We start from the raw sequence: 25,516 nt of genomic DNA on the forward strand, positions 1-25,516 counted from the left end.
TTCACCGTTTTTACCCCCTTCATCCCTCACCATTCACCCCCACGAAAAAAATATTGTCAAATTCGTGATCTACACCCTCAAAAACATACAATTCGATATATCACACATCATTATGGTCAAAATTTGAATTTTTCACCCCCTTCATCCCCCACCAATCACCCCTACGAAAAAAATATTGTCAAATTCGTGATCTACAACCTCGAAAACATACATTTCGACATATCACACATCATTATAGTCAAATTTTGAATTTTTAAACATTTTCACCCCCTCAGCCCCCACCATTGACCCCCTATGAAAAAAATATTGTCAGATTCGTGATCTACACCCTCAAAAACATACATTTCGACATATCACACATCATTATAGTCAAATTTTGAATTTTTCGCTCCCCTTACCCCCTCACCCCCCACCCCTACAAAAAAAATATTGTCAAATTCGTATTTTGCGACCCCAAAAACATAAGGGAGGATATCATTGTACCATTTTTTTAGGGTTCATTGTAAGTTTTTGAATTACGCCCGTTTTGAGGGTGCTCACAGCCCACTGTGCGACCCCCCTTTTTTGAATGATTTTATCTAACAAACATATCGTTAGTAAGAGAATATTGCGCCTCCAACGAGCAAGGATTGTATAATAAGTGAAATTTTGTTCTGAAAAATGTGTTATAGGGGATATTTCTTAGCCAAATTTTATTCCTGGAGCACTCATCTTGGGAAACGTTTGCTGTGGAAATTTCCTCTCAGAAGTATTTTTTTCCCTTCCCACAATTTTCTTCTGTAATTTCTTCTTTGGACATTGATTTTCTTTGGTATTTTTGTTCTTTGGAGAATTTTTATTTGTGAAATTATTGCTCGAGAAAGTGTTTCAATCCATGGGGGAATTTTAAAGAAAATTTTCTAAAGAATTGTCGAATTCAGTTCTGTTTTTTTTTTTTTTTGAAAAGTTCTGTTTTGTCATATTTTTTTCTGAATAGCTTTCTTTCGAAGATTATTGTATCCCGACCTCCGTTCTCCATTCCATTTTCTTTCAAGGGAATTTTCTTCTATAAAATTTTTGTATTTTTCAAATTTTTTCTCTGGAAATTTTTTTTGTTTTGAGAATTTTTTGCAGAATAGTCAAATTTTGCTCAGGAATATTTCATTACCTACTTACATACATGGAATATTTTGATTTTTTTTGTTCCGTTAAATCAGCTGCTTTTTTTTTTTTTTGAAGATTTTTCATTTAGACAATGCCTTATTCCAATTTCTCGGAGGAATTTTTCTCTGTGAATTTTTCATGTTTTTTCTTGGTCATTTTCCTCGTTGAATTTTTTCTGTGTTTTTTTTTCTCTTCGAAGCAGAATTTTCCCCCTGTCAAATGTTTGCTCTGGAAAAGTTTTTTGAGAAGTTTTCCCTCAAAATTTGTTTTTCTCTGGAAAATTTTCCTTTGCAACATTATTTTTCTGAAAAATTTTTCCGTTGAAATTCTTGGGTCACGATTGATGAGATTTATGCGCAATTTATCGAAAAAGATGTAAATGATTTCAACATAAAATACGAAAATTTCTATCCAAACTTTTTATTAGCTTTTTTAAAGAACTGGGTCTCGAAATTGAGTCAATTTTTCGAAAAAGATATGATCATTTTTGAAAATCAGCCTAATTTCAAGCTGCAATTCTTTAAAAAACGCTCGAAAAAAATTTTTGATTCGAATTTTTACAAAACTTCAAGCCATTTTCATCCATCACATGAGAATTTCGAAAAATATGGAAAATCATGATTTGATTTGGAATGAAAATTCTTCAAAAATGCTCGAGAAACGTTTGCGTTGAAATATTTGAATTTTCACAAAATTTTAACTTATTTTGATAGATTCTCTGACACTTTCAGAAATTCTAAAAGTCATGACTCAATTTCAAGTTCAAACCCCATAAAAATAAATAAGAATCGTCTTCGTCGAAATAATTTGAATTTTTCACGAAATCTTACTCCATTTTGATCGCTCTCGAGGTCACTTTCGATTAATTTTACAACAGTTAATTTTTTATTGAAGTTGCAGGGGGTATGTAACGTCAAAATTGAGTCATAATTTTCGGTCTTCTTAAAAAAGTGTCATGTGACCTATCAAAAGTGGGTAAAATTTTGATAGGAAATCAACATTTTCTATTAAAACTTTTCTTGGACAATTTTTGAAGAATTTTTATACATTTTTTTTATACATATTTGTGCACGAAATAGGGTCATGATTTTCGGCGTTTTAGAAAAAAGTTTCATGCAATCTATCAACAAGGACTGAAATTTCGGCAGAATATCGTCAAAATTTATATTGAACTTGACTCTAGAATTTAGCCATGATTTCGTGGAATTATTGAAAACGTGTCATCGTAATGGGTTAAATTTCTAAAAAGGATCAAATTTTCATCTCAACTTTGTATGAACACATCTCAAGAATTCAGCTCGAACGAATTTGAGTTGATTATAACCCAATTTCAGGTTCAAAATTCTCAAAGAAAATGTTTGCTGAAATATTTAAACACGAGATCGCGAAATTTCAACCCATTTTGATTCATCGCATGATACGTTTTCGAAATACCAAGAATCAATTTTTGACTTAATAATTTTTCAAAAATACCCAAAAAGCATTTTTGTCGAAATATTTTAATTTCTCGAGAAATTCCAACTCTTTTTATTGGGTCGTAAGGTCATTTTTGAAAAATTCCACAACAGTTCATTTTCACTGAAAATTTGAGAGGGAGAGAGCACGTGGTTTTTAAATTTGGCTGCACCCTGCTGTGCTCGTCGTTTTTCCTGAATACCCAATTTACGATTCGTCAAGTCTTATTTTCGCATATTCCATCTAATGACTCCAAATACCTCCTTTTTCTCTCTTTTAGCATACTTAATACATACGTAGATAGGTACATATAAAAGCTAGACAAAAAAAAACTTGGCATTATTTTTGACCATCTGTGGTACCTGTACTTAATTCTATTTGGTGTTGGTTTCAGAGCGCAAAAATAAATTTCCTTTATCCTTTTCTCGTGGTCTGTTGTGTTTTTTCGTTCCAGTCACATAAATACGATTGTACACATACACCATACTTTATACCTTGAGAGAGAAATATATGCGCCGATAAATCCTCATCTTACCGATACTCGAGTACATTTTATGTATGTGGACTGGATTTAGAATTCGAGTAAGATTTTTCTATCGTATGTTAACCTATCCGGTACATACTCGATCACCTTTATTTATCGACTTGTGAAGCGGATTGTCTAATACTTATAACGTTTGTCTTTTATATTCGGAAAAAAACTTTGAGCATATCCGAGAATTTTGTCCCTTTTTGCGATCTGATTTACATACAAGCTCGACGCTCGTATGTACTTACTTTCGAAACATCAAACAGACTGGATCACCTTTTTCTAGATAATCTTCTTTCAGTTCGACTGAATCAGCGTCTCGTATTCTTATTACGATTTGCCTGCCTCATTACGTGTGTAGGCAATTTATTCGACTTTTGAGGTATTATCGTTATTGCAGGCGTAACACAGACGGTTCGACTATTCGAAGATGTCTTTTTTTATGGGGGGGGGGAGGAGGAGAAGGTGATTGGACAACTTTTTAACGTAGTGTTTTTTCCGTACAGAATATTGAAAAAGAAATCTTACCAGGTAGCCAAATGGCACGAACATTAATGTACAAATAATACGTCGACTAGCTTACAATATAGCCGAATATATCCGAAATAAGACGAAACAGTATGTCTGATTAAATTTTGATTGACAGTTTTGTTGACGATTATCATTTCTCAACCTTAATCTGATGTCCACTGATTTTTAAAACAAACCCCCAGTACCCTCTGCCGCTCTGGGGAATAAACTTTACACTTTTATTCACAAAATTCACCTTTCAACACACACAAAAAATACAAGCGATGATTTCACAGAAAAAAAAAACTGAATTTGAGTCAGCTATTGTTTTGAAAATTTACAATTTTTCAAAACGATTGTGTGTATTTCCAACGCCAAGTTTGAATACGCAGATTAAATAAAAAGGTCAAATTGAAAAAAAAAATGCTGTAATAAAATTTCATTTTTTGGAAATTTTTTCGATTCTTTTTGCAGCAGTTTTTTATGGAGCACTGAAAAGAAAAAATGTAATGCTCCAAAACACAGCTTTTCATTGAAGATTTTTGAAGACTGTGAGAGCTGCAGAGGAACATTTTCAACATTGATGACAAAATTGGAATGGAACTTTGTAAGTCAAATGTCATCGGGATTTTTGATTCTGAAAAAATTTCATTTTGGAATTTTTGAAGTTTCGTTTGAACCTTTTAAAACGGAACAGGCCGAATAATGTACTGAAAGTAGTAATCTCTTGGGAATCAGGATCACAGAATGTTGTTTGAGGCATACTAGTAAAGATCTATACAGAGGGAGTCTTCCGACCCGACTTTTTTTTTTTTTTTTTTTTTTTGGAAAATTGGAGATGGGATTTGAAATAAAGTTGTAAGGGAATCTTGAAAGACTGTGGAAACAATTTCAGGTCTCCAACTTACCTTTACCATCACGTTTCTACCAGTGTTTCAAATTTTAAAATTAACATTTTTTTTTAAAAATAAAAAAAAAGTTTTTTCAACATTTTTTTTTTGTGATAATTGGTCATATCATATCCATTTGGAAGTAAGAAATCCATTTTTGACATTTTTTTCATTTTTCTGGGTTATTTTACACAAGTTTTGAATTGGTAAAAAATCATAACTTATCATTTTTCCAACCCACGTAGAAAAAGTACACTGGTGTCCACTGGAAAATCTGCAGTGTTTCTTAGTAAGGAATTGCCACTAGTGATTTACTTCTCCTACTCAAAATTATGAGTGATGAATTACTGCTGATTTCTCAGTAGAGTAGCACTACTGATCCACCAACACAAATCAATGGTATTTCACTACTGTCTAGTATGTGTGTAGTAAATCACCACTGGCAATTCCTTACTAGGAAACACTACTCATTTCCAAGTGTGTGTCAGAAGTGTTTCACTACATGCTATCAGTATCAGTGGGGTGCAATAATTTTCAAAAATCAAAAAAATAGGGTTGGGGAATTTTATTTTGAATTTCCCTATCATCATTGTGATGCTCATGTCATGTATGATTTTTCCTGCCTATAACATTTTTAGAAAATTCCTACACCTATACCTCGCGGGGATTCGAACCAGGGACCTACGGATGTCTGACTATTCAACCCTAACCACCTGACTACTAGAGCACTACAGTAGATAGGGCATTTAAAGAATATATTTGTTTGCAAACACTCAATTTCAACAGTTTGTGAATTTGAATGTTGAAACTTGAAACTATGAATAATTGGCGAAGTTCTCCAGAGTGTCGATTTTATTTTTGAAAACTATTTGATCCCAAACCCAAAATTAGCTCCAAAGAGGGGGGAGGCGCAAAATTGCAAATTTTTTAAAGAAGTGCGCTGTCGATGTCAAAATGTGAAATTTCAATGGCTCTGAATCAATTTTTGAAGACCATTTAACCCCCAACCACAAAATGGGCTCCAGAAGGGGGGTATACAAAAGTACAAAACCAAAAATTAAATTATCAAAAAAAATATATATGGGTATCAAAATCTCAAATTTATGGGTTCAGAATTCATTTTTTAAGACAATTTGACCTCAAACCCCAAAATGGGCACCAATGGGGGAGGTACAAAATTATAATTGTAAACTTTTTAAAGAAGAACATTATTGATATCAAAATTTGAGTTTTCAATGGCACAGAATCCATTTTTGAAGAGCATTCTACCCCAAATCCCAAAATGGGCTTCAAAAGGGGAGGTACAAAACCAAAAATTTTTTAAATTTTTGAAAAAGTATGTTATTGATATCAAAATTTGAGTTTTCAATGGCCCAGAATCAATTTTTGGAGACCATTCAATCCCAAACCAGAAAATGGGCTCCAAAGCTAGGGAGGAACAAAAATGAAAATTTTCCAAAAAAAAGTGCAATATTGGTGTGTATTGAAAATTTGGATTTTCAATGGTGTAGATCAGACTTCATTTTTGAAAATCATTTGATCGTAAACCCCAAAACGATATCCACAGCAGAGATTCAAAACCAAAAATTAAATTTTCTTATATATTTGGACACAGAATTCATTTTTGAGAACAGTTTGATTTGAACTTCCCAAAATGGACTTCAAAGGGGAGGTACAAAGTCGAAAATTTTCCAAAAATATACAAAAATAGTACAATATTGGTATCAAAATTGGGATTTTCAATGCCCAGAAATGATGTTTGAAGATAATGTGACCCCAAAACCCAAAATGAGCCTCAAAAAGGTGTAAAATTGCAAATCTTCTCAAAAAAAAAGTATAATATCGGTTTCAAAATCTATTAGACCGTACATTTGAATATGCAGTCCTTCATGTTCAAAATCGTAGATACACATAATCTGATACGAGGGGCAATCAAAAAGTAAGTTACACATGGCTGTAGATTTTGAACGGATGGACATTTTTTTACCAAACTTGGAGGAAATGTACTTCAAACATCCGACCAGACCTGACAAAATTTATTTTGCATTTGGTTGCGTTGTTCGTATTTTACAGCGTTATTAGTGAAGTGCTGATAATAAACAATCGTCCAAAAATGATATTCGAGAAAAAATTGATTTTTTAAGCTGGAAAAAGAGAAATTTATCGAAAAATTTATTGAGGACCATTCCAGACATGACGTACAAACATTATTTTGATTTAAGCAGCACCTAACTAAAATTGATTGTTCGGTGATAATCTGCTGAACGTCAGCCTTCCATGGATGAGGCAATGAGGCATTCAGCACCAGAAATTTAAAATTTTGCAACAATAACAAGAACAATTTACAGCGCCAAATCACTTCCTAACTAGAAATAACATTACTATGATATGTTTTGAGTAATTCTTGATGAATTTTATTCATAATTATTGCAACTACCAAATTTTTTTTCCGACCAAAAACCACTTTTGGACGATTGTTTGTTATCAGCACTTCACTAATAACGCTGTAAAATACGAACAACGCACCCAAATGCAAAATAAATTTTGTCAGGTCTGGTCGGATGTTTGAAGTACATTTCCTCCAAGTTTGGTCAAAAAATGTGCATCCGTTCAAAATCTACAGCCATGTGTAACTTACTTTTTGATTGTCCCTCGTATCTGCATAGCATTCTTCAAAACTTTTGAATTGTTTTCCTCTTCTCCCACCCTAATTGGGGGATTTTTAGTTAACAGGGCAATTGGTTGATGACATTACTGGTAAGGTCGTTTACTAGTAAATAGCTATTAGACCATTACTGTTCAGTAGGCAAACATGACTGTGGAGTGGTGCATTGTGTAGTAAATAATTATTGATGTGTAGTAAAAAACTACAACACATCTACTGAGTTGTAGTAAGTAACTACTGAGCCATATTATTCTGTAGGTGAACACCATTGTTGAGTGGTGCATTGAATGGTACATTGTGTGGTAAATAATTATTGATGTGTAGTAAAAAACTACAACACATCTACTGAGTTGTAGTAAGTAACTACTGAGCCATACTACTCTGTAGGTGAACACCATTGTAAGTGGTGCATTGAATGGTGAAATATTACCAATGTGTAGTTGAAAACTACTAATCTACCACTAAGCTGTAGTAAATAGCTACTGAACCACTACTACTGAATAGGTAAACACCACTGTTGAGTGGTGTATTGAATGGTGAAGTATTATTGAGTAGTAGTTAAAAACTACTACTCTACTACTAAGCTATAGTAAATTACTGCAGAAGTCATACTGCCCTGCAGTGCAACACTACTGTCCAGTAATGAATCAAGTACTGAAATCACTACTGATGTGGTGTGAATTACTACTTAGCACTACTGTTAAGTAGTGAATTACCAGTGCCCTCTGTAAGTTTTTTCTACGTGGGAAGTCATGTGAAACCTCTGGAAATGTGAAAAAAAAAATACATAGAAAACTGTTTTCATACCTCTAGCTGAGTGGATATAATTATGAACAGTAATCTTTTTTTTTTGATTTTCAGTGTAAATTTTAAAATTTGTTATCTGAATATAAAAGCTGTGATAAAAGTTTGAGATGCAAAATTTCTCCCACAGCCTTATAAGGTCACTCTCAACTTTTCTTTTAATCCCACCCTCCAATTTTCTGAAAAAAAAGATCAAAGATGGCTCACCCTAGTGAAACAATCTTCAAATAATTTTACTTTTGTGCAACAGTACCTAGACCTACTCAGTAACAAAAAATCACAAGGTCTGCTCTCAGCTGTTCCAGAAATATTCCACTGATTAAAACTTTCTCCAGCAATCAACAGATTGTTGATGTGTAGTTGGTAGAAATTATGCATCCCATTGTTCGGTGACTCAGGTGGATGACAGCAACTTTGCTGAGTGGGCCAGCAATTTTTTCAATCATAGTAACTTCAGAAATCTGCTGAAGCTAAAATGAAATTAAAAATTCAAACATCAGAGTTCTATCTCAATTGGACTAGATTTTGATGTTAATTCATGATTCATTTGAGGTAATAAAATGTGTTGGTTGATAATCACAAATCATGTGACTAGTGAAGGTGAGGGTGAGAAATTGTTTTCTCGAACAGCGAATTCACAATCATTGATTTTGTCTTTTTGACAATAGTTAAATGGTGCAGAGTTTCACACTTTTGATTTTGCCATCTTGGCTGGAGATCAATTCAATGATTGACGGCAAAATATGATTTTGAAAAATATGAATGACAACGTTATGTTTAAACAGTTTCATTTAAACTAAATACATATATATATCTACAAACAGACAAAATAATAATTATGTACCTACATAAAACTTGAGACTAGTAACGCTCTCTATTAGGGACTGTAGGGTACCTACTCTCCATACTCTTTGAGACACGTTGTCACAGGGTACTGAGATGGTTGACACTAGCAGCTTTCACATGAATGTCGTACTGGTTGATAGAGTTTAAATTAAAGTTTGCTTACTTACACCACATTTTGGACTTGTGGGGATACATGAGGGGTATTTAATTACATATATGGCATTTTTAGTTTATTTTCCGAAGTAAAATAGTACCTATCTGGTGATGTCCAATAACTTGTTGATGATTCAGAATCAATTTCTGATGCTGCAAAATTGTGTTGGATTGCAGGTCAAGTCTGCCTCAGAATCAGCCACTCTTTAAGAGTATGGTGTCTTCTATCTGAAAACAGAAAATCAATGAGTGCAATTTTTATAGCTATGCCAAACATGTACTTACCTACTAGAGCTGAAAACAGTACTCGCTGACAGTGGGTAACTACGTTACCCATATTGTAAATTCTCGCTTCTCGCTGGTAGCGGGTAGCGAGTTGAAAAAATGTCGCACCGGTTCACATTACAGCTAGTAGCGCATTGAATGCGTAGCCAGTGTATACCGGCATGACATCAACATTGTCATCAATCATGTCAAATGTCAATCACACATGTGAATGACAGGTGTCGAAGCGTAACTCCTCCCACTTACGCATTATCAAAATTTGGGGTCTGTGCACAGACCAAGTGTGAAAACATTCGGGTTGTGTTCGCTATACACTACTATCTGTACCCGAATTAACCCGATACAACCACTAGCGGGTTTAGCCGGTATTTTAACCAGATACCAGTTAGTGGGTAGTGTAACCGTTTTCAGCTCTATTACCTACTTTAATTACACAGGATGGGAATTTTTTTTTAATTTTTTCGCTTTAACTTTTAACAAAAGTTGCAGTGAGAAAATCAATCCATGAAATATTCACTCTCAATGAAACATGAATGCTGCCTAATACCTATTCAAACAAACAAATGTATTATTGAAAATTCTAGTGACACTCAAAGTGTGGGTGCCTTAGTAGAAAGAATAATACCTTACTCTACACAGCAAAATTTGTAACATTTGGTAAAAATTCCAAACAATGAATATTGTAGGAGGGACTAGCCCAACCATTCTATGGTGTGACTAGATTTTTGGGTTACCAAATCCCTGAAAACAGTAAACAAACGTACTTGTAGCAGGTATGTAACACAAGCATATTAAGTACTTGTATCTATTTTGTGTTTACTTATGAGTACTTACTATGTTCCCTGATTTTGTATAATTGCCTCCATATTATCTATTCCCATATCTCCCTATACTTACTTAATACAGCAATTACGTGATATCACAAACCTAAATACTCTAAAACTTGCATACTATGGCCTTTTTCATTCAAATATGAGCTATGGAATATCACTTTGGGGTGGAAATCACAATCTGCTTCAACGAGTATTGATAGCACAAAAAAGATTTGTTAGAATAATGTTTTGAAAAAATCCAAGAGAATCCTGCAAACCACTCTTTATTGAAAGCAAGATACTAACAGTCCCATGTGAGTACATATTGCAAATGTGTATTAATGTAAAAAATAGAACAATAGAACTCAAGACACCTTCTCATACCTATGATACGAGACATCGAAATTTGACAATAAGTGAAAATTTAAGGACAAAAAATATGCAGAATAATGTTGATTTTATGGCATCTAAAATATATAATAAAATCCCCCAGGAGTTTAAATCTCTGACATCTGGTAAACTGTTCAAAAATAAACTCAAAAAACGGTTGCAGGGATATGCGTTCTACAGCATTGATGAGATGTTACAACTGGAGTAAGTTATGGTAAATTACTCCAACATGTAGGTATCATTACCTTTTACATATGTACTGTACCCATTTATATTTGTTTTATTTTATTTTATTTTATTTTTTTATTTTATTCAAATTTAAATGTTAGAATAATTAGTTGAAATGCTGTACATTCACTTAATTATAAGCTAACTTTGTAAATGCAGCATAGCTGCCCATTGCAAAAATAAACAATTTGATTTGATTTGAAGTTAACCAAGAAATTTTTTTCTAAAAGAAATGTAGGAAAATAGTTCTCAGAAGCTAGAGAATTTTCTCTGCGTAATTTCTTAAAGATCATCAACAAAGTTCATGGCCACAGTGGTTGTTTCATAATAGGGTGGGTGTTCTTCGTTTATTTATTATTATTGTTTTTTTTTTTTGAAAAATGAGAGGGGGGTCCAATGAAAGGTACTTACAAAGCAATTTTACTTTATCGCCGGTGTATTTTCCAGGAAACTTCGAGAAGACGTCTTGGAATACCCATTAATTTTTCGAAGGCTTCTTGCGCTTGTTCTTCTGTGATCCTTTTTCCAGTGACAGCATCTTTTAAATCTTCTTTTAAAGTATGGAGGCCTCAAAAGCCTGCAGGAAAAATTTGGATCTCTGGCTTAAACCATCATCTTTTTTACTAAGATTTAAAATTTTAAAATTTAGGTAGCCGACATTAAAAATCAAAAAAATATTTTGAAAAAATTTTTGTGTGATTGATTATATTTTACCCACCTGAAAGTGAGAACATAGTTTTTGAATTTATTTCACTTTTTTAGGTTACCCATTGTACTTACAGGACTTCTGAATAGGTCTATAGACATACCTATCATTTTGGTAAGTCTTACAAATTCCCTGGAAAGCTGGAAGAATTTGAAAACTGGTTTCTTACTTCCTAGTGGATAAAATAGGTACACTTAAATCATTATCCATGTTTTTCTTTCAAAAAATTTTATTCACTTTCAATGTCAATTTTAAAATTTTAAACCCGATTGAAAAGTGATAGTTCAAGTCAGGGATCCAAATTCCAAAAATTTATCTTGCAATCTTTTGAGACTCCCTACTACGTTTTATTCGAATCCCCTTTCAATTTTCCAAAAAAAAAATCAAAGACGACCCACCCTATTTTATATCTCTCCTCCTTCAAAATTTCAATTTCTTTAGCATTTATTGTGCTTAAGAAATTTATTGAAAAAAATCCCAAAGTTTTTGGGGTGCGTACTGAATTGAAATCCATAAAATTGAAAAATGTTAATTCTACAACCAAATAGCTTTTAAAGCTGCTTATTTGAAAGCAAATAATGTTTATGAGGTTGGGGTACACAAATACATATTACCCTATCCTCCTCCCGATCCTGTAAAATTAAATTCTACCTATTTAAAAAAAATAATAAATTGTTATTATCGCCCAAAATACAAATTGAAAGCAGAAGAGTCTTTTTTAATCAGTGTTTTTCGCTTATAGAAACAAAACAAATTTCTGATAATTTATTTTCGCGTCATTTTTGTATCGTCTACGCCCAGACTTCGACTCGTTCATCACCTGCGAAAAAAATAGGCAAGAAAATCAATAAAAGAATAAAAAAAATAACGCCGTTTAAAATTCACAGTCACTTCTGCGGATGATATTCTCGTTTTGTAACTCGAACAATGAAACTAACACACATAATAGGTGCTTAAAATAGACGGCAAGCGGCAAATAAGCGCGAGAAAGGAAAAAGTTGGAAAAAAATGACGAAACTGCCTTCATTTAGTACTTCGTTGATAAAAATCTCGTTAACATTTCATTACAAATTTTCGTGACAAGGAAAGTTTTCTAGAGTCGTTTTTGAAAGAGAACTTTCACATCGATGTTATCACGTTTTTTGTACGTTTGTAATTTCAGCCTTTTCAATCTACCATTCGAGACTCGATTCATCGTAAAGTCAAGCTGGCTTTTCGCGAAAATTCTCGCCTTCGAGTCGCCACGCGTTAAATTTCCTCTAATTAACGTTTCTTCGTACCCGAAAAAAAAAGAAAAAAAAAACACTCGGAAATATTCAAGTTCAAGTGTAAGTATAAATCAACTATCGTCATTGAGAATTGGCTTACCAAGAAAAAGAAAAAAGGTAAAAAGAAGCTTTGCAAATCGCGTATAAGAAATTTTTCCCTCGCTCGTTATTTCGCGTGTCTGAAGAAAGTAGAAAAAAATTCCACCTTTAGTACGTTGTACTTTTCAAAGGGAATTTCTAATAAAAGTTTTTACTTTTCTGAAACCGCTGCAAGTGTTTCGACTTTTTTTTTTAGCTAGAGTAAATTTTTTGTCATCTGTTTTCCAACTGAGTTACTTTTTCCTAATGAAGGCACTTCCTTTTTTCTTTCCTTCTTGCTTTTCTTTTCGTTTTCTTCTCTCTTTTCAGTTTCATTTATTTTTAGTCTTCTTATTTCTCTATTTTTTTACCGTTACTTTTCTGTTTTACATTTTATTTAAATTTTACTCCTCTGCTCGTCTGTATCAAACGTATGCGAGTTTTTTAAGGAAAAAAAAAGTTTTTAAAAGAGTTCATTTTACCAACATTTATTCGCAGTAGAAGGAGGAAGAGGCAGACGTGGCACAGGCGAAGATGCGTTTACTTGAAAAGATAAGAATATGAGAATTTTTTTCCTACTTTTAATGAGCTTAAAATACTCGAATAAATTACTTTTTTTTCGCGTCGTCGTCGTCGTGATAAATTACCGCACCTCGTCGTTCGAGCTTTTCGTCGTCAGCTTCATCTCGCGTAGACTAAATCTGGGCAAATTTCTACCTTCAATGTGTCGTTGTCTTTTATATTTTTTCGTCTATTCAAGCACACAACACACTCTCATTAAAATTATACCTCAATTTTATGTACCTACGTATAAACAACGAACAAGGTACTATTGAAACAACGCTCGCGTTTTCGCCAATTTCCAAAATACGAGTAAAAAATATACTCGAAATAGCTGACGGAAAAAAAGAGAAACTCGACATTATGAAAAGAAAATACCATCAGCGAAGTATATACGATTCATTGCGCCAAATGGCACTTTACACGTTGTAAAAATAATCACTCCGCTTGTTAATTTTTTTCCTTTAGAAAATTCGCATCGTTTTTCTTTTCAGTTTATACCAATAACATAATATTAGGTAGGTAGGTACGAGAAGTTGAAGGTGAGCTCGCGAATAATCAAATTTTTGGCGATATTTACTTATTATGGAGGGGCTGAGGGTGGGGGGAAGCGATGACATAATCCTCGAGACGGATAATACTCGATGAAAAAGCTGAAATGTCATTCGAGTGTAATTTTAACAACTTGACTATAAATACCATCTGTGTGTTGATACTGGGTCGTTTTAGTTTTAATGGATGTTACAAGAGCACATTAGCTTTAAATTTGTATCCTCTTTTTAGTGCTTGTTGCACCTCGTTTTACATCATCATCGACTGCAACACCTTGTACAGTGTCTTACTGCAGGGTACGAGTACAATACAATTGAGTCATCTGGAACAGTGAAACGATGTTTTCTCCCTTAATGAACGTTTAAACGAGCGAATTGTTAAGAAGCCATTTTGCCACTTTATCTTTGAATTTACTCGTAGAACTTTAACCCACGTGGATTTGAGGATGATTTTGCTACGTACTTACTCATCTGGCTCGTGTAGCGAGTTTTTCTGTTTATGTTTCATTTTTAATTTTGGTTTGGAGCGGATTTTTTTTGTGGTGTTGAATAATTATAATTCTAAGAATAATTGATTCGAAAAAATAATGGATTACTTACGGAAAAGCGTAATTGAAATACTATTGTAATAAAAGTTTCGACATTGGTGGTCCTTGAATATATGAAAAAAAAAATCGCGATTTCATCTGCCCCAACCCTCATAGTGGTGGCCTCTGGTGAGAAAATAATTCATTATTTTTCATTTTTTCCATTTCTAAAAAACTCAAGCTGCGGCGGGCCCCTCAATTTTCAAAAAATTTTCAAAAATTCAACTTCAAAGCAAAATTTATAATAATTCAAAAATTTCAAGTTCCAACACTTTGAAAAGTCTTTTCTCAGTAAAATGAACTCTCGTGAGGATGTTAACTCCGTCACTAGAAAACTAAGTCGGTCCCCTAGAATAGCTGAAATTCGTATTTTACATTAAATTTCAGCTATTTTAGGCGATCAGCTTGGTTTTCAATGGAGCGGGCTAAAATCTTCATGAGAGTTTATTTTTCTGGAAAGAGACTTTTTAGAGATAACAGAACTTGAAATTTTTAAATTTTAAACTTTACAGTGAATTTGTATTTTTATAAAATTTTCGAAAATTGAGGGCCTTCCGCAGCTCAAGTTTTTTGGAAATGAAAAAAAATGGGGAATTATTTTCATACCAAAGACCACTACTTGGGGGTTGGTAGGGAGAAAAATCCCAACTTCGAAAATAAGGACCACCCCTAATCAGTGTAGCAAAAATTTTGGAATGCTTTCTGTCCTCGATTTAATAGGACTAAATAGGTTGGCTTCTGCAAAGTTGAAATTTTGAGAAGTCATTGATCAAATTTGAAAAATTTTTAGACTAGAAAAACCAACACGAAGTGAAAACTTGTTTCAAGAAATTACAAACTTTGAGAAATCAATGTGTGAGGTACTCAAAATACAAGCTGAAAGCAAACAGTCTTTTTTAATCAGTGTTTAGCTGTAATAGATACAAATTGTGTATTAAGTTGGCCTACTAAAAATCGAGTTGTGACTCATACTCGATCTATTTGAAGAATTCATCCAAATCTGACCCAATTTCCGGGCGGGCACCTCGAGTGTATTTATTCGACCAGCATCCACCACTTATTATTGAAAAATAAGCGCCATAACAATCAACTTTATTCGAATGAATAATCGGATGCAATTTATACTCGTGAACTAGGATGATTCTAACCAAAGTAGCGTACTCTATGAGTTTCTACGGGTACTAACGTACTGTAATATACAATGTACAAAACAACCTAAAATAATAATGTTGGTCAAAATCACGCACTCGAGGTGTCCATCTGGAAATTGACTCAAATTGTGGATTAATCCTTTAAACAGGTCGAGGATAAGTCACTATTCGAGTTTCCCAAAAATCGATTTTCGTGCCTTCTGGAGACATTTTTAATTTACTGAGAAATGAAAAATTGCGCTATAGATGCGCCAGAATGGGCAGAAAGGTGAAATTCAGTTTGAAAGAATTTGTATCTGTTTCAGGACTAACCATCATTTTTACTAAATACTTACTTGAGTATGTTTTTAAAAAAAGCACAAATCTTTAACAATACCTAGTAAATTTTAAAATTTTCAAAAAATTCACCGAAAATCAAAAAATTTTTAGACCGTGCTCTTTCTAAAAATAGGTGTAATGTTTTCCCCCAAAAAATATGACGAATTAAGCATGTATATTGTATATTGTATGCATTTGAACTAGAAATTTGTTCAATACTCTTACCTCGTTCGTATTGGCAAAATCTTGACACGAAATTCAAACCGTACTTTTTTTATCATGTAAGAAGTTGGAGGGGGAGGGGGGTCAAAAGTCGGAATTGGTAAGCTTAAAATAAATTTTTCTGATGAATTAAATCCATGAATTGGAATTGAAAAAAATAAAAAATACATAATGAAATTTTGAAATTCTTTTTATGTTTTTGAGGAGATCTAAATTCCAATTTTTCATCGTTTGGAAGGGTGGGGGCGGGGCGTCAGAAACATTAAATAAGTAGTGTTTTTATCGAAAAGTAACATAAATTTAGGGAGTAGAATTTTTAAAAATGTTCAAAAAATTTTTAAGGTCCAAATTTTACTAATTGATTATGTAGAAGACGGAGGCAGGGTCAGAGCTGTTGAATAGTGTCTTTCTGATAAAAAAAAAAAAATCAAATCTATAAAAGATTGAAATGCTAAAATAAAACTTTTCAATTTTGCGTGCTTTTTTAATGTTTAAAATTCCACTTTTTCATCATGTGGGAGAGCAGGGGGAAGAGGAAGGTCAGAACTTTTAAATGGCATTTTTTTTTTTCAATGAAAAGATAAACATAATATCAATTGTAATTTTTTATAAAAAAATGAATTTTTTATTTTTATTTTTTTAAAAGAAAGGTTCATATTTTATTTTTTAACGATTAATCGAACCCCAAATCGATTTCATTAACTATTTTTTATCCCATTTTGATCGATCAAAACCACATAACATCACTTTTACACTTATGAATTGGACTTTTCAATCACAAATCGATCATGATCGAAAATATTTGAATATCAATTGGTAATCGATCTATTCGTGAATTTCTGATTTTATATGAACGATTACGTTTGAATTGAAAAATCAATTCTTGTCTCAAATTAATCAAAAATTGATCCCATATCAGTCTGAAAAAAGGGACTTCTGGGTCAAAAATCGATCAATTAAATTTCAAAAATCGATTTATCTATTGGAAGTTTTTTAAAAAAATTCCTGATTTTTTCCAAATTCCATTTTTTTTATCATCTGAAGAGTCTGAACCATTAAATGGAACCTACTTTCTTGGTAAAAATCGACCAAATCCAGTGACCATATATATAGTGTAAAAACCTAACAAATTATTTTTTTTATTTTTAATCATTTTTAAAAAATAAGGAGAGGGGAGTTTAGAACTCTTTTTTTTCATGAAAAACAAAACTTTGGGATATAGGAATTAATAAAACAGCGAAACATATCTCTCAGGAACAGTGCCATTTTAAGGCGGGGAGAGAGGTGTTTTCCCCTCTATTTAAAACTATCAAAGGGAAAAATCAAGCAATTTTAGAAAAAATGGAGAAAAATGATTCCAAAAACTTTCGTAAAAATTCATCACTTTTTTCGTGACAAAATTTAAAATGACTTATTTTCTTGAACCTGTTTTGCTTTGATGGAATGATTTCGAAAAGTCGTGTGTTCATTTCGCCAAAATTACAAAAAAGTCTTGTTTTTTTGCTCGTTTACGAAAATTAGTCTTGTTATTGTAAGAATTGCAAAAAAAAGTTATTGCAATAAGTTCTTTTTTTTTCTGCGAAGATTCGTGAAAAAATCTTGTTCTATCGTTTTTTTAAAATTCCAATCAAACTGAATTTTCCCTCGTATTTACTTGGTCTTGATTTTTTTGGTTGAACGGGAAATAATCGCAAATTGTCCGTAGGTTTGAGTTTTTAAAATCAAGTTTACAGTTTTCTCTTAACCTTGCCATCTTTTCATGACATGTGAAGCAATAAATTTCTACGAATAGGCAACTTCTACAACATACAAGTCAATAAGGTAGGTATGGTTCAGCTGAATGAGTTTTTCATCATCCCAACACTGTCAACTTGTCCATTCAAGTCCCAGTATAGAGTAATATTGAATCAGTATTGTTTTTTCTTTTCATTTTCGAAAAAATATAGCACATATGTTGAAAAAATAGACATACGAGTACGAGTAAGTACACGTAGGTATGCAAGTTGGAACATTTGATTTGTACTGGGAAACGCCGGTGTTTCCGACATTTCTTCTGTTTAAAAAGAAAACGTCGATTTCCCACTCCCCCTCTTCATGCATCCTGCAACTTTCGAATTCGAAAAAAAAAATCATTTTACCATCTGCGTATAAACTAGAAACACAGAAAAAATTATTTAACACATCGAAGGTTTGGCTCGTTTGAAGCCTTCGGTGAGTTTTTGCAATTTAATTTTTTCCCCACTTTTTCTGGAATTTATTAACTTTGGAGCTTATTAAAAAGTTCCATGGAGGCTCCAGAATGGTCTAACACTTTTTTTTTATTTTCAGTAGTTGTTGATTCACTGTTCACTTTACTCAAAAAATTCATCATTAAAAATGTTAAAGATCGCCCTTGGACGTTTTTTTAATTTTTTTGAAATTTTCAAAAATTCGCCAAAAATTTAAAAAATGGAATTGCGTATTTGAAATTTTGGTAGAGGGAGATTTTGAGACGTGGTCTTTCGATCTCGTTTACTTTCCTTCAAATTGGAGAGTATCTGTTTAAAAAGTTCCCTCATAAATCATACAAAGATTGAAGAGAGGATAATAATTTTAAATAAAATAAAATAAGGACCCAGTCAATGATAAATTTGATAAATTAATGTGGAGTGAAGGGATTAATCCTCCCCCCCACTCAAAAAAAAAGAATGTCTTTGGCTTTTCAAGTGTATGCGTTCACGAATTCAAAATTATGATGCAGAAATAACTATTTATTTCAAAACCAAAGTTACTTAAGGTTAAAATTATTACATTGGTAAGTATCTAATTCAGAATAATATTATACATGTTATCAATTATACTTAATATAATTACCAGTCTAGAGTTTAGAATTTGACGAATAATGAAAGTAAAAAATCCCTACTAAATTATTCCTTCCTTATAACTGATCGACATCCGGGCTGCTGACTTTTTTGCACGGATTCCTATAGAATATCTTCTGCCACCATTTTCTGGTATCTCTACACGGTTTAACTACTCTTCTTTTTGGTAAAGGCAAATGACCATCATTACTGACAGTCGTATCAGCTTGATTCTGTGTAGGAGAAGAAGTCCAATAAACCACTTTTCTAGTTTCGGTGGTTTTCATGATCGTGGTATATTCCTCAGTTTTGCTCGTTGTTGACGTTGTCGTTGCTTCTGAAGTCGAAGTGGTTGGGATCAGTTCGGGGAACTGGGCACGAAACAATCCGTTCAAAGAATCGATAGTAGCATCATGTACGAAATCTTGCAAAATTGATTTCATAAAATCGAGTATTTTCGGATGAGTTTTATTCAACCTGTGTACACTTATTTTTCCCAGACTTATATCGAAACTATCCACACTCCAAGTCTCTGTGAATTTCACTCCAATAGCGAATTTTACTTCTTCGATGATAAAGGTAAATGTATGTTTGTTGTTCGAGTCGCGATGGTTGTCTTTGTAGTAAAGCCAGTCACAATGGCCTTGAACATTATTAATTTGAGTCGTTATAAGGAAACGATTCGGGGCATGGCGCAGGCTACTTTTGACTGCAATTACATTTCCGGTGGTAAAATTATCCAGTCCTTTGAAAATCATCGGTCCAAGTTGTAAATGGCTGGATTTGTACGTTTTTGTAACGGTTTCTTTGATAACGTAATAATTCTTGGTCTTTGCAGGGGAGGGGGCTGGTGATGAACACATCGACAGGAAAGGAAACGCAGAGACGAATTGGTCAGCTTTTTTCGTTATTAAAAGGCGGCTCAGTTGTTCCAATATGTGTAATTTTACATCGTGCAACATATCAGCTGATGAGGCCAGCAAATCGCATTGGTCGTCGCATAATTGGGTGAATTTCACCTAAAAGGGGCAACATTTCATTGGTAAGTTGTATTTGATGTATGATTTTAAAATAGGTACATATTAAAAGTTATCGGGCTTACTTCTCCATTGGCGAAGATTATGTCGCAGTTGTTATGATGGAGTGAGGAAGTATTGGGAAATTCGCACAATAACTTGGCTCCGGTTTGATTGAATAGGAGAGAAGCGTTGAATAGTTCATTTTTCTGCAGCTCGTCTATTACTGTGTAGTCCCCCTCAAAGGTCATGTTCTCTGGGATTACGTTTAGTAGGATCTGAAAAATGGAAAATTTGATAAAGTGGTGTCATTTTGACGTCACAGGAGATTTTTTTAAAATGAAATATATTCTTATGTACCTATATCAAAACCTAAGTATTATTTTGAGGAAAAAAGTGAAACTAACCCGGTTATGTTTAGCTGCACACGAAAAATTATTATAAAACATATCAACAGGTTGGATTGAAACATCAGTAGCGTGGATATTACTGAACCTTGTTATCTTCCCATGAAGTACGTACGATGTACTAGGAAATTCCAAATCCCGAATGGAACCAAGTTCAAAAGGTTCTCCAATATGAGAAATGTCGATTTTATCGTACGAGAAATTGAGCAAATTGGCCACGACGAAGGAATTATTGATGTGCGGAATAGCCTTGATTGTTTCTAGGACCGATTTGTCTTTCTTACTGGACGACGAACTGATCATGTTTACAACCAACGTGTCGCTCTTATTGGACAATGGACTATCTGCGGATCGTAATGATTGATGATCTTCGGCTGTTTCTACCATTGGTGATGTTTTTATTATCTCTTCAGAATTTACGACTGCGAGCAGGTCTTCGTGGTCATTTTGTTCGGTTGCTGGTGGCAGTACAGTGTTGTTTGGTAAAGTGGTGAGTTCTGATGACGTTTGCTGGATGTTGGTGAGTGTGGAAGTTGCCTCTGCCGTTGATGGAGATGGTGTTTCAGTAGCTAAGGTGGTGGCTTGAGGATCCGAATCAACTGGTGTTTCTGTGGGTTTGATAAGGTCGTCGGCGCTCTGAACTGCATTCTTACTTTGAAGACCTAGAAAAAGTCGAAGAGATGGAAAATTTCAAACTTGGGTGAAACAGTGAGCTGGTAGGTTTCATTCAAGCGAGTGAAAAATTCACGTAACTGGTGTGAAAGTAAAACTGATGCAAAATATCTATCAAATTTTAGCCCAATATGTTAACCCTATCAATAAATTAATGGAACGTAGACTGTAGACAGCGAAGTAGATTTGAGAATTACGATCAAAATGTAATTAAATGCTATCAAATTTTATCAAACCCACACCAATAAGGAAGATTTTGAAACGAGATAATTATAGCCTATGCTACTTATACCTACGAGTAAGAAAATTGAAATTAATTCGTATCGTTAATGTTTAACACTATTAAAGCAATTCGTAATATTCATGCTTACCAACAGCTAACAAAATAATCACAACACTAGATCCGAACAATTTCATTTTGAAAAAAAAATTCTATTCGATCTGATTCGATGAGAAGACAGAACAAGAATGAAAATGTCACGATTTACTCTGTTATTATATAGGAACTGAAGTAGCCTATCTGGGGTCTGGTGAGATGATAATTGGAATCATTGTTGATAAAAGAATTGTTGGAAAATTTTTCCCAAGATGTTTTCTCGTATTGTGATTTTATTAGCTGGAAGTACACATTCGAGTTAAAGTTATCGATTTAGATATCTTAGGTGTACCAAGTAAGTATATCATTTCCTGTCATGCATTGCGAGAGAATTATTAGAAAATTCCTCTCGGCGTCTCACTTCGTATCATTAGGTAATTTACTGATTGCCAATATGATCTGTTGTTTATGTTTTGAATAGATGATGCTAAAATAAAGCAGAATTTTATCACATTTTTAGATGATTTTGGACAAAATTCCAAGCAATTTTGAGAGTTTTCCTAATCTGAAATTTTTTAGGGGTTTGCAGTTTTTGTCACTCTTGAACCATAGATTGATGTGGTCTTCACGAAGTGATTTTTGAGGAAGTATAATTTGTGGTGCTGTGAAGGTGAAGGATCCGAATATGGCCACCAATTTTTTTTATTTTCTTCACATTTAAAATCATACGTAATATTAATCAAAGGGAGGGGGAGGGGACTTCGCATTTTTTGAACCCCTTACTTTCGAAAAAATCTTATTTTCAGACCATTTTTTTTTTCAAGTTGGCATTTTTTATCCAAAAGTTCTCATTTTGAGAAAGTTTGAAAACGACCATTCAAATGTAGGTACCTAAAAGTGGCCAACTGGGCACTTGAAAATTCAAAATGAAATATCGACAAATTGACCTAGAAATCTGCCAGTTGGAAACGTATATTTCTCCAACGATTTCATGAATGAAAATTTGAACAATATGAAGTTCTAAACTGGTCGTCACTGAATTTGGAAGAAGGTTGTGTAATCAGAAAAAAATGGGTTGCTAACATGCTTTGAACACGTTCATAGGGCGTTGAAGTTCATTTCGACTTGGGGGAAATGAAATTTCAAAAAAAATTTCGAAAGGTTTAAAGTAGCCTAAAATTATTTCCAGTTCACTTTGGCATGTTGAAATTGGCGTATAAATTCAATTAAATCTTTTCAACTAGGTGTACTTTGGATAACTTTTTGCGGAAATTTCGACATTCAGAAACTTGCTGAAGGCAACAGAACTATGTTCGAGGCAGTTCGAAACCGTTTTTATTTAATTTGGAGAGTCAAAAATAGAAAAAATTCCAAATTTCAGCTTTCTGGGTCAACTTGAAAATACTTTGATTTTTTAAAAAACTTTTTAACCCATTTAAAAATTTACTAAAAATCGAAAAATGAGATCACTATATTTTATAAAAAGATAGGTATGGATTAAAGGTCGCAAGATCCTGCGGAAATAAGATTCGCAAAATACTCGAAGACTCTGAGTTGACTCGAACTGAAATTCGGAGTCAATTGTTCGAAATCTCATAAATTTACGACTTTTTAGTCCTGATTGTTCATGCGAGTTTTTTTTCGAGTCCAAGTCTCAACGTCAATTCGACTCCTGTTTCCTCAGTTGCAGAAATATTTGAGAAAAGAGGACGAAAAATTATCAAAATTCGAATTTACTCAAGAACAGGTAAGCGATTTTCACATTTTTAACCATTCTCGCTCAGTAGAACTGTAAAAGTGGTTTTGGATATTGACGCACAATCTCTGTAATACTGTAGGTAGGTATCTTTTGGAATTGGAGCTGAGCTATTTTTCCCAAAACAGGTTAGACAGAGGCTAAAGCAAAAAAAAAAACACGATTTGTTTGAAAATGCCATCTTTTTGAGTACTTACCCATATCTTCCCTCAGGGGGCACTTCTGGAGCAAATAAGTTTTCTGAATTACTTTCGACTCAAAATTAAGGTCTTCATCGAGTTAATGGTCAAAATTCCTCGTCCTTATTTTTATGGCGTGATCTAAAGTACCCTAATTTAGAAATTAACAACACTCAACTTGCGTACATTTCCATCTAAAACTTATAAATTTGATTTTGATTGAACCAAAATTCGGAATCTCCTATTTTGAAGACTCGCAGAGAAGGACTCCCAGTTGCAGCTTCGAGCGACTCTTAAATTGTCATGGACTTGTCCGATCTCTGATATGGATATTTAAGGTGGATCTCAAAAAAAGAGAATGCCGGAGGATTTTGACCAAATTCAGTAAAAACCTTCGCTTTGAGATGAAAGTGACTCAGAAATTTTTTTAGCTTCGCAGGTGTTCCCGGAAGAGCGATAAGTATGGGTTCTCGAAAAAGGGTAGTTTTTGAAAACATCACGATTTTTTTTGCTCTAGCCTCTACCCAACCTGTTTTGGGAGAAACTGGCCCAGTTCCAAAAAATGATATTTGAGATTCTGCCACTCTGCGTTGAACTAGGCCATTGCTATCAAAATCCAAAACTACTTTTGGGGTTTTATAAAGCAATTGAAAATTTGCAAATCGGTTATTTTTGGATGAATTCGTGTTCTGAATTTTGCTTTAATTTAGCAGAATTCTCGAAAGATGTCAGTTCTGAAAGTGGGGAAATATTTTCGAAAGCAGTACTTAGTGTGAATTTTTCAATTTTCTCGATTTTTTGAAATTGAGCAATAATAGTAAAAAAAATTTCTAACATTTTTTACTGAATAAAAAAAGTAAAATCATCTCAGTGTTATGCAATCATTTATGCTTTTATTTTGAATAAGTAAGTAGATAGGTATTTCAATTTTTTTTGTTGACATGTAGGTATACATACTTTTGGTTTTCTCAGATTCATCGACACGGGCATTTTCTTTGTTGATGTTGTTTTTTTCTGATTGTTTTTTCTTTCAACTCCGCGTTTCTTTCAATTTTGTTGCAAATTTTCATCACTTTTTTCAGAAGAAAAAAATGAACATTAATACCTATGTTGTACGTAGATATTAATTTTGTTAAATCATTTGATATTTTTCAATGCAATAACACAGGTACTTTTTTGCAATCAGATGGATGCATCTTTTCATTTTTTTTTCTAGTTCAGATTTGAAATAATGTCTCATGCATTCATTTTCCATTCTTTTTCATTTTTCGTTTCATTTCACTTCAAGTATTACTTGAGGAGGGCACTGCTGATATTTTTCTAATTTTTTATTCTCGTTTTCAAATCACCATTTTATTTTTCTTTATTCCTTTCTGTTTTTTTTCTGGTTTACTCACTTTGACGATATGGTAAATGCGTAGCAAAAGGAAAAATGAAAGCTCAAAGTTACAATTGTCCAAAATAATGCAATTTCAATTTTTTGGGCTCAAACTTGAAAATTTTGAATTCTAAATGTTTCATAACATGTATCTATATTTCTATACGTCATCGTCATGAGGAACATTTTTTAAAAAATGAACGAAATCGGTCCTGTAGGAAAGGCTTGCGAATTGGGTCAAGATTTTCGAAATTCTTTTCATATTTATTTAGATTTTGCTGGGTAATGCTAAATATTTGAGAAGAAAAAATACTCGAATCACGAAGTTACCCAAAAATGAGCCATTTGCGAATTTTCAAGCATTCTGTGGAGCCCTAAAAGTGACTTTAGATTTGATGGCAGAGGCCTTGGTCGGATTGGTCGACGCAGAATCTCAAATATCATCTTTTGAAACTGGGCTGTTTTTTCCAAAACGAGTTGGGTAAGGGCTAAAACGAAAAAAATTAGGATTTTTTCGAAAATATACCCTCCTTGAGTAGGTACTTATATCTCCTCTCCAGAGATCTCTCGAGCTGAAAAAATTTCTAAATGACTTTCAACCGAAAATGAAAGTCTCTGCTCAATTTGTTCAAAATCTTCCCACATTTTCATTCCAATAATGTTTCACAATACATAGCCTTCTGTAGAATGAGCGAATCGACCCATGTCTGGGATTTTGATATTAACCTGTAAAAGTTGATATTTTTGGAGGTCCAAAACTTCCATGACACGATTTCTTAATGTTTCTAGTTTACACTTAA

At 33.3% G+C, this 25,516-nt stretch overlaps 1 protein-coding gene across 1 annotated transcript; it reads right to left on the reverse strand.

Moving 5' to 3' along the window:
• Window positions 1–18,881: 18,881 nt before the first annotated feature.
• On the reverse strand, window positions 18,882–21,616 carry LOC135834888 (uncharacterized). Its single transcript, XM_065348867.1, has 4 exons — window positions 21,459–21,616; window positions 20,416–21,077; window positions 20,095–20,286; window positions 18,882–20,011 (listed from the first exon to the last, which is right to left on the reverse strand). The coding sequence occupies exons 1-4, from the start codon at window positions 21,502–21,504 to the stop codon at window positions 19,070–19,072; spliced, it is 1,842 nt and encodes a 613-aa protein (XP_065204939.1). The 5' UTR covers window positions 21,505–21,616; the 3' UTR covers window positions 18,882–19,069.
• Window positions 21,617–25,516: the final 3,900 nt, after the last annotated feature.

This window comes from Planococcus citri, chromosome 2 (genome assembly GCF_950023065.1).
Source record: "Planococcus citri chromosome 2, ihPlaCitr1.1, whole genome shotgun sequence".
Lineage (NCBI taxonomy): Eukaryota > Metazoa > Arthropoda > Insecta > Hemiptera > Pseudococcidae > Planococcus > Planococcus citri.

Bases quoted from the DNA above. Each gene is read 5' to 3' on its own strand.
- LOC135834888 (XM_065348867.1), bottom strand. From the start codon at position 21,504: ATGAAATTGTTCGGATCTAGTGTTGTGATTATTTTGTTAGCTGTTG. The intron at 21,078-21,458 runs GTAAGCATGAAT...GACTTTTTCTAG, and splicing joins GATTATTTTGTTAGCTGTTG to GTCTTCAAAGTAAGAATGCA. The intron at 20,012-20,094 runs GTAAGCCCGATA...TGCCCCTTTTAG, and splicing joins TAATCTTCGCCAATGGAGAA to GTGAAATTCACCCAATTATG.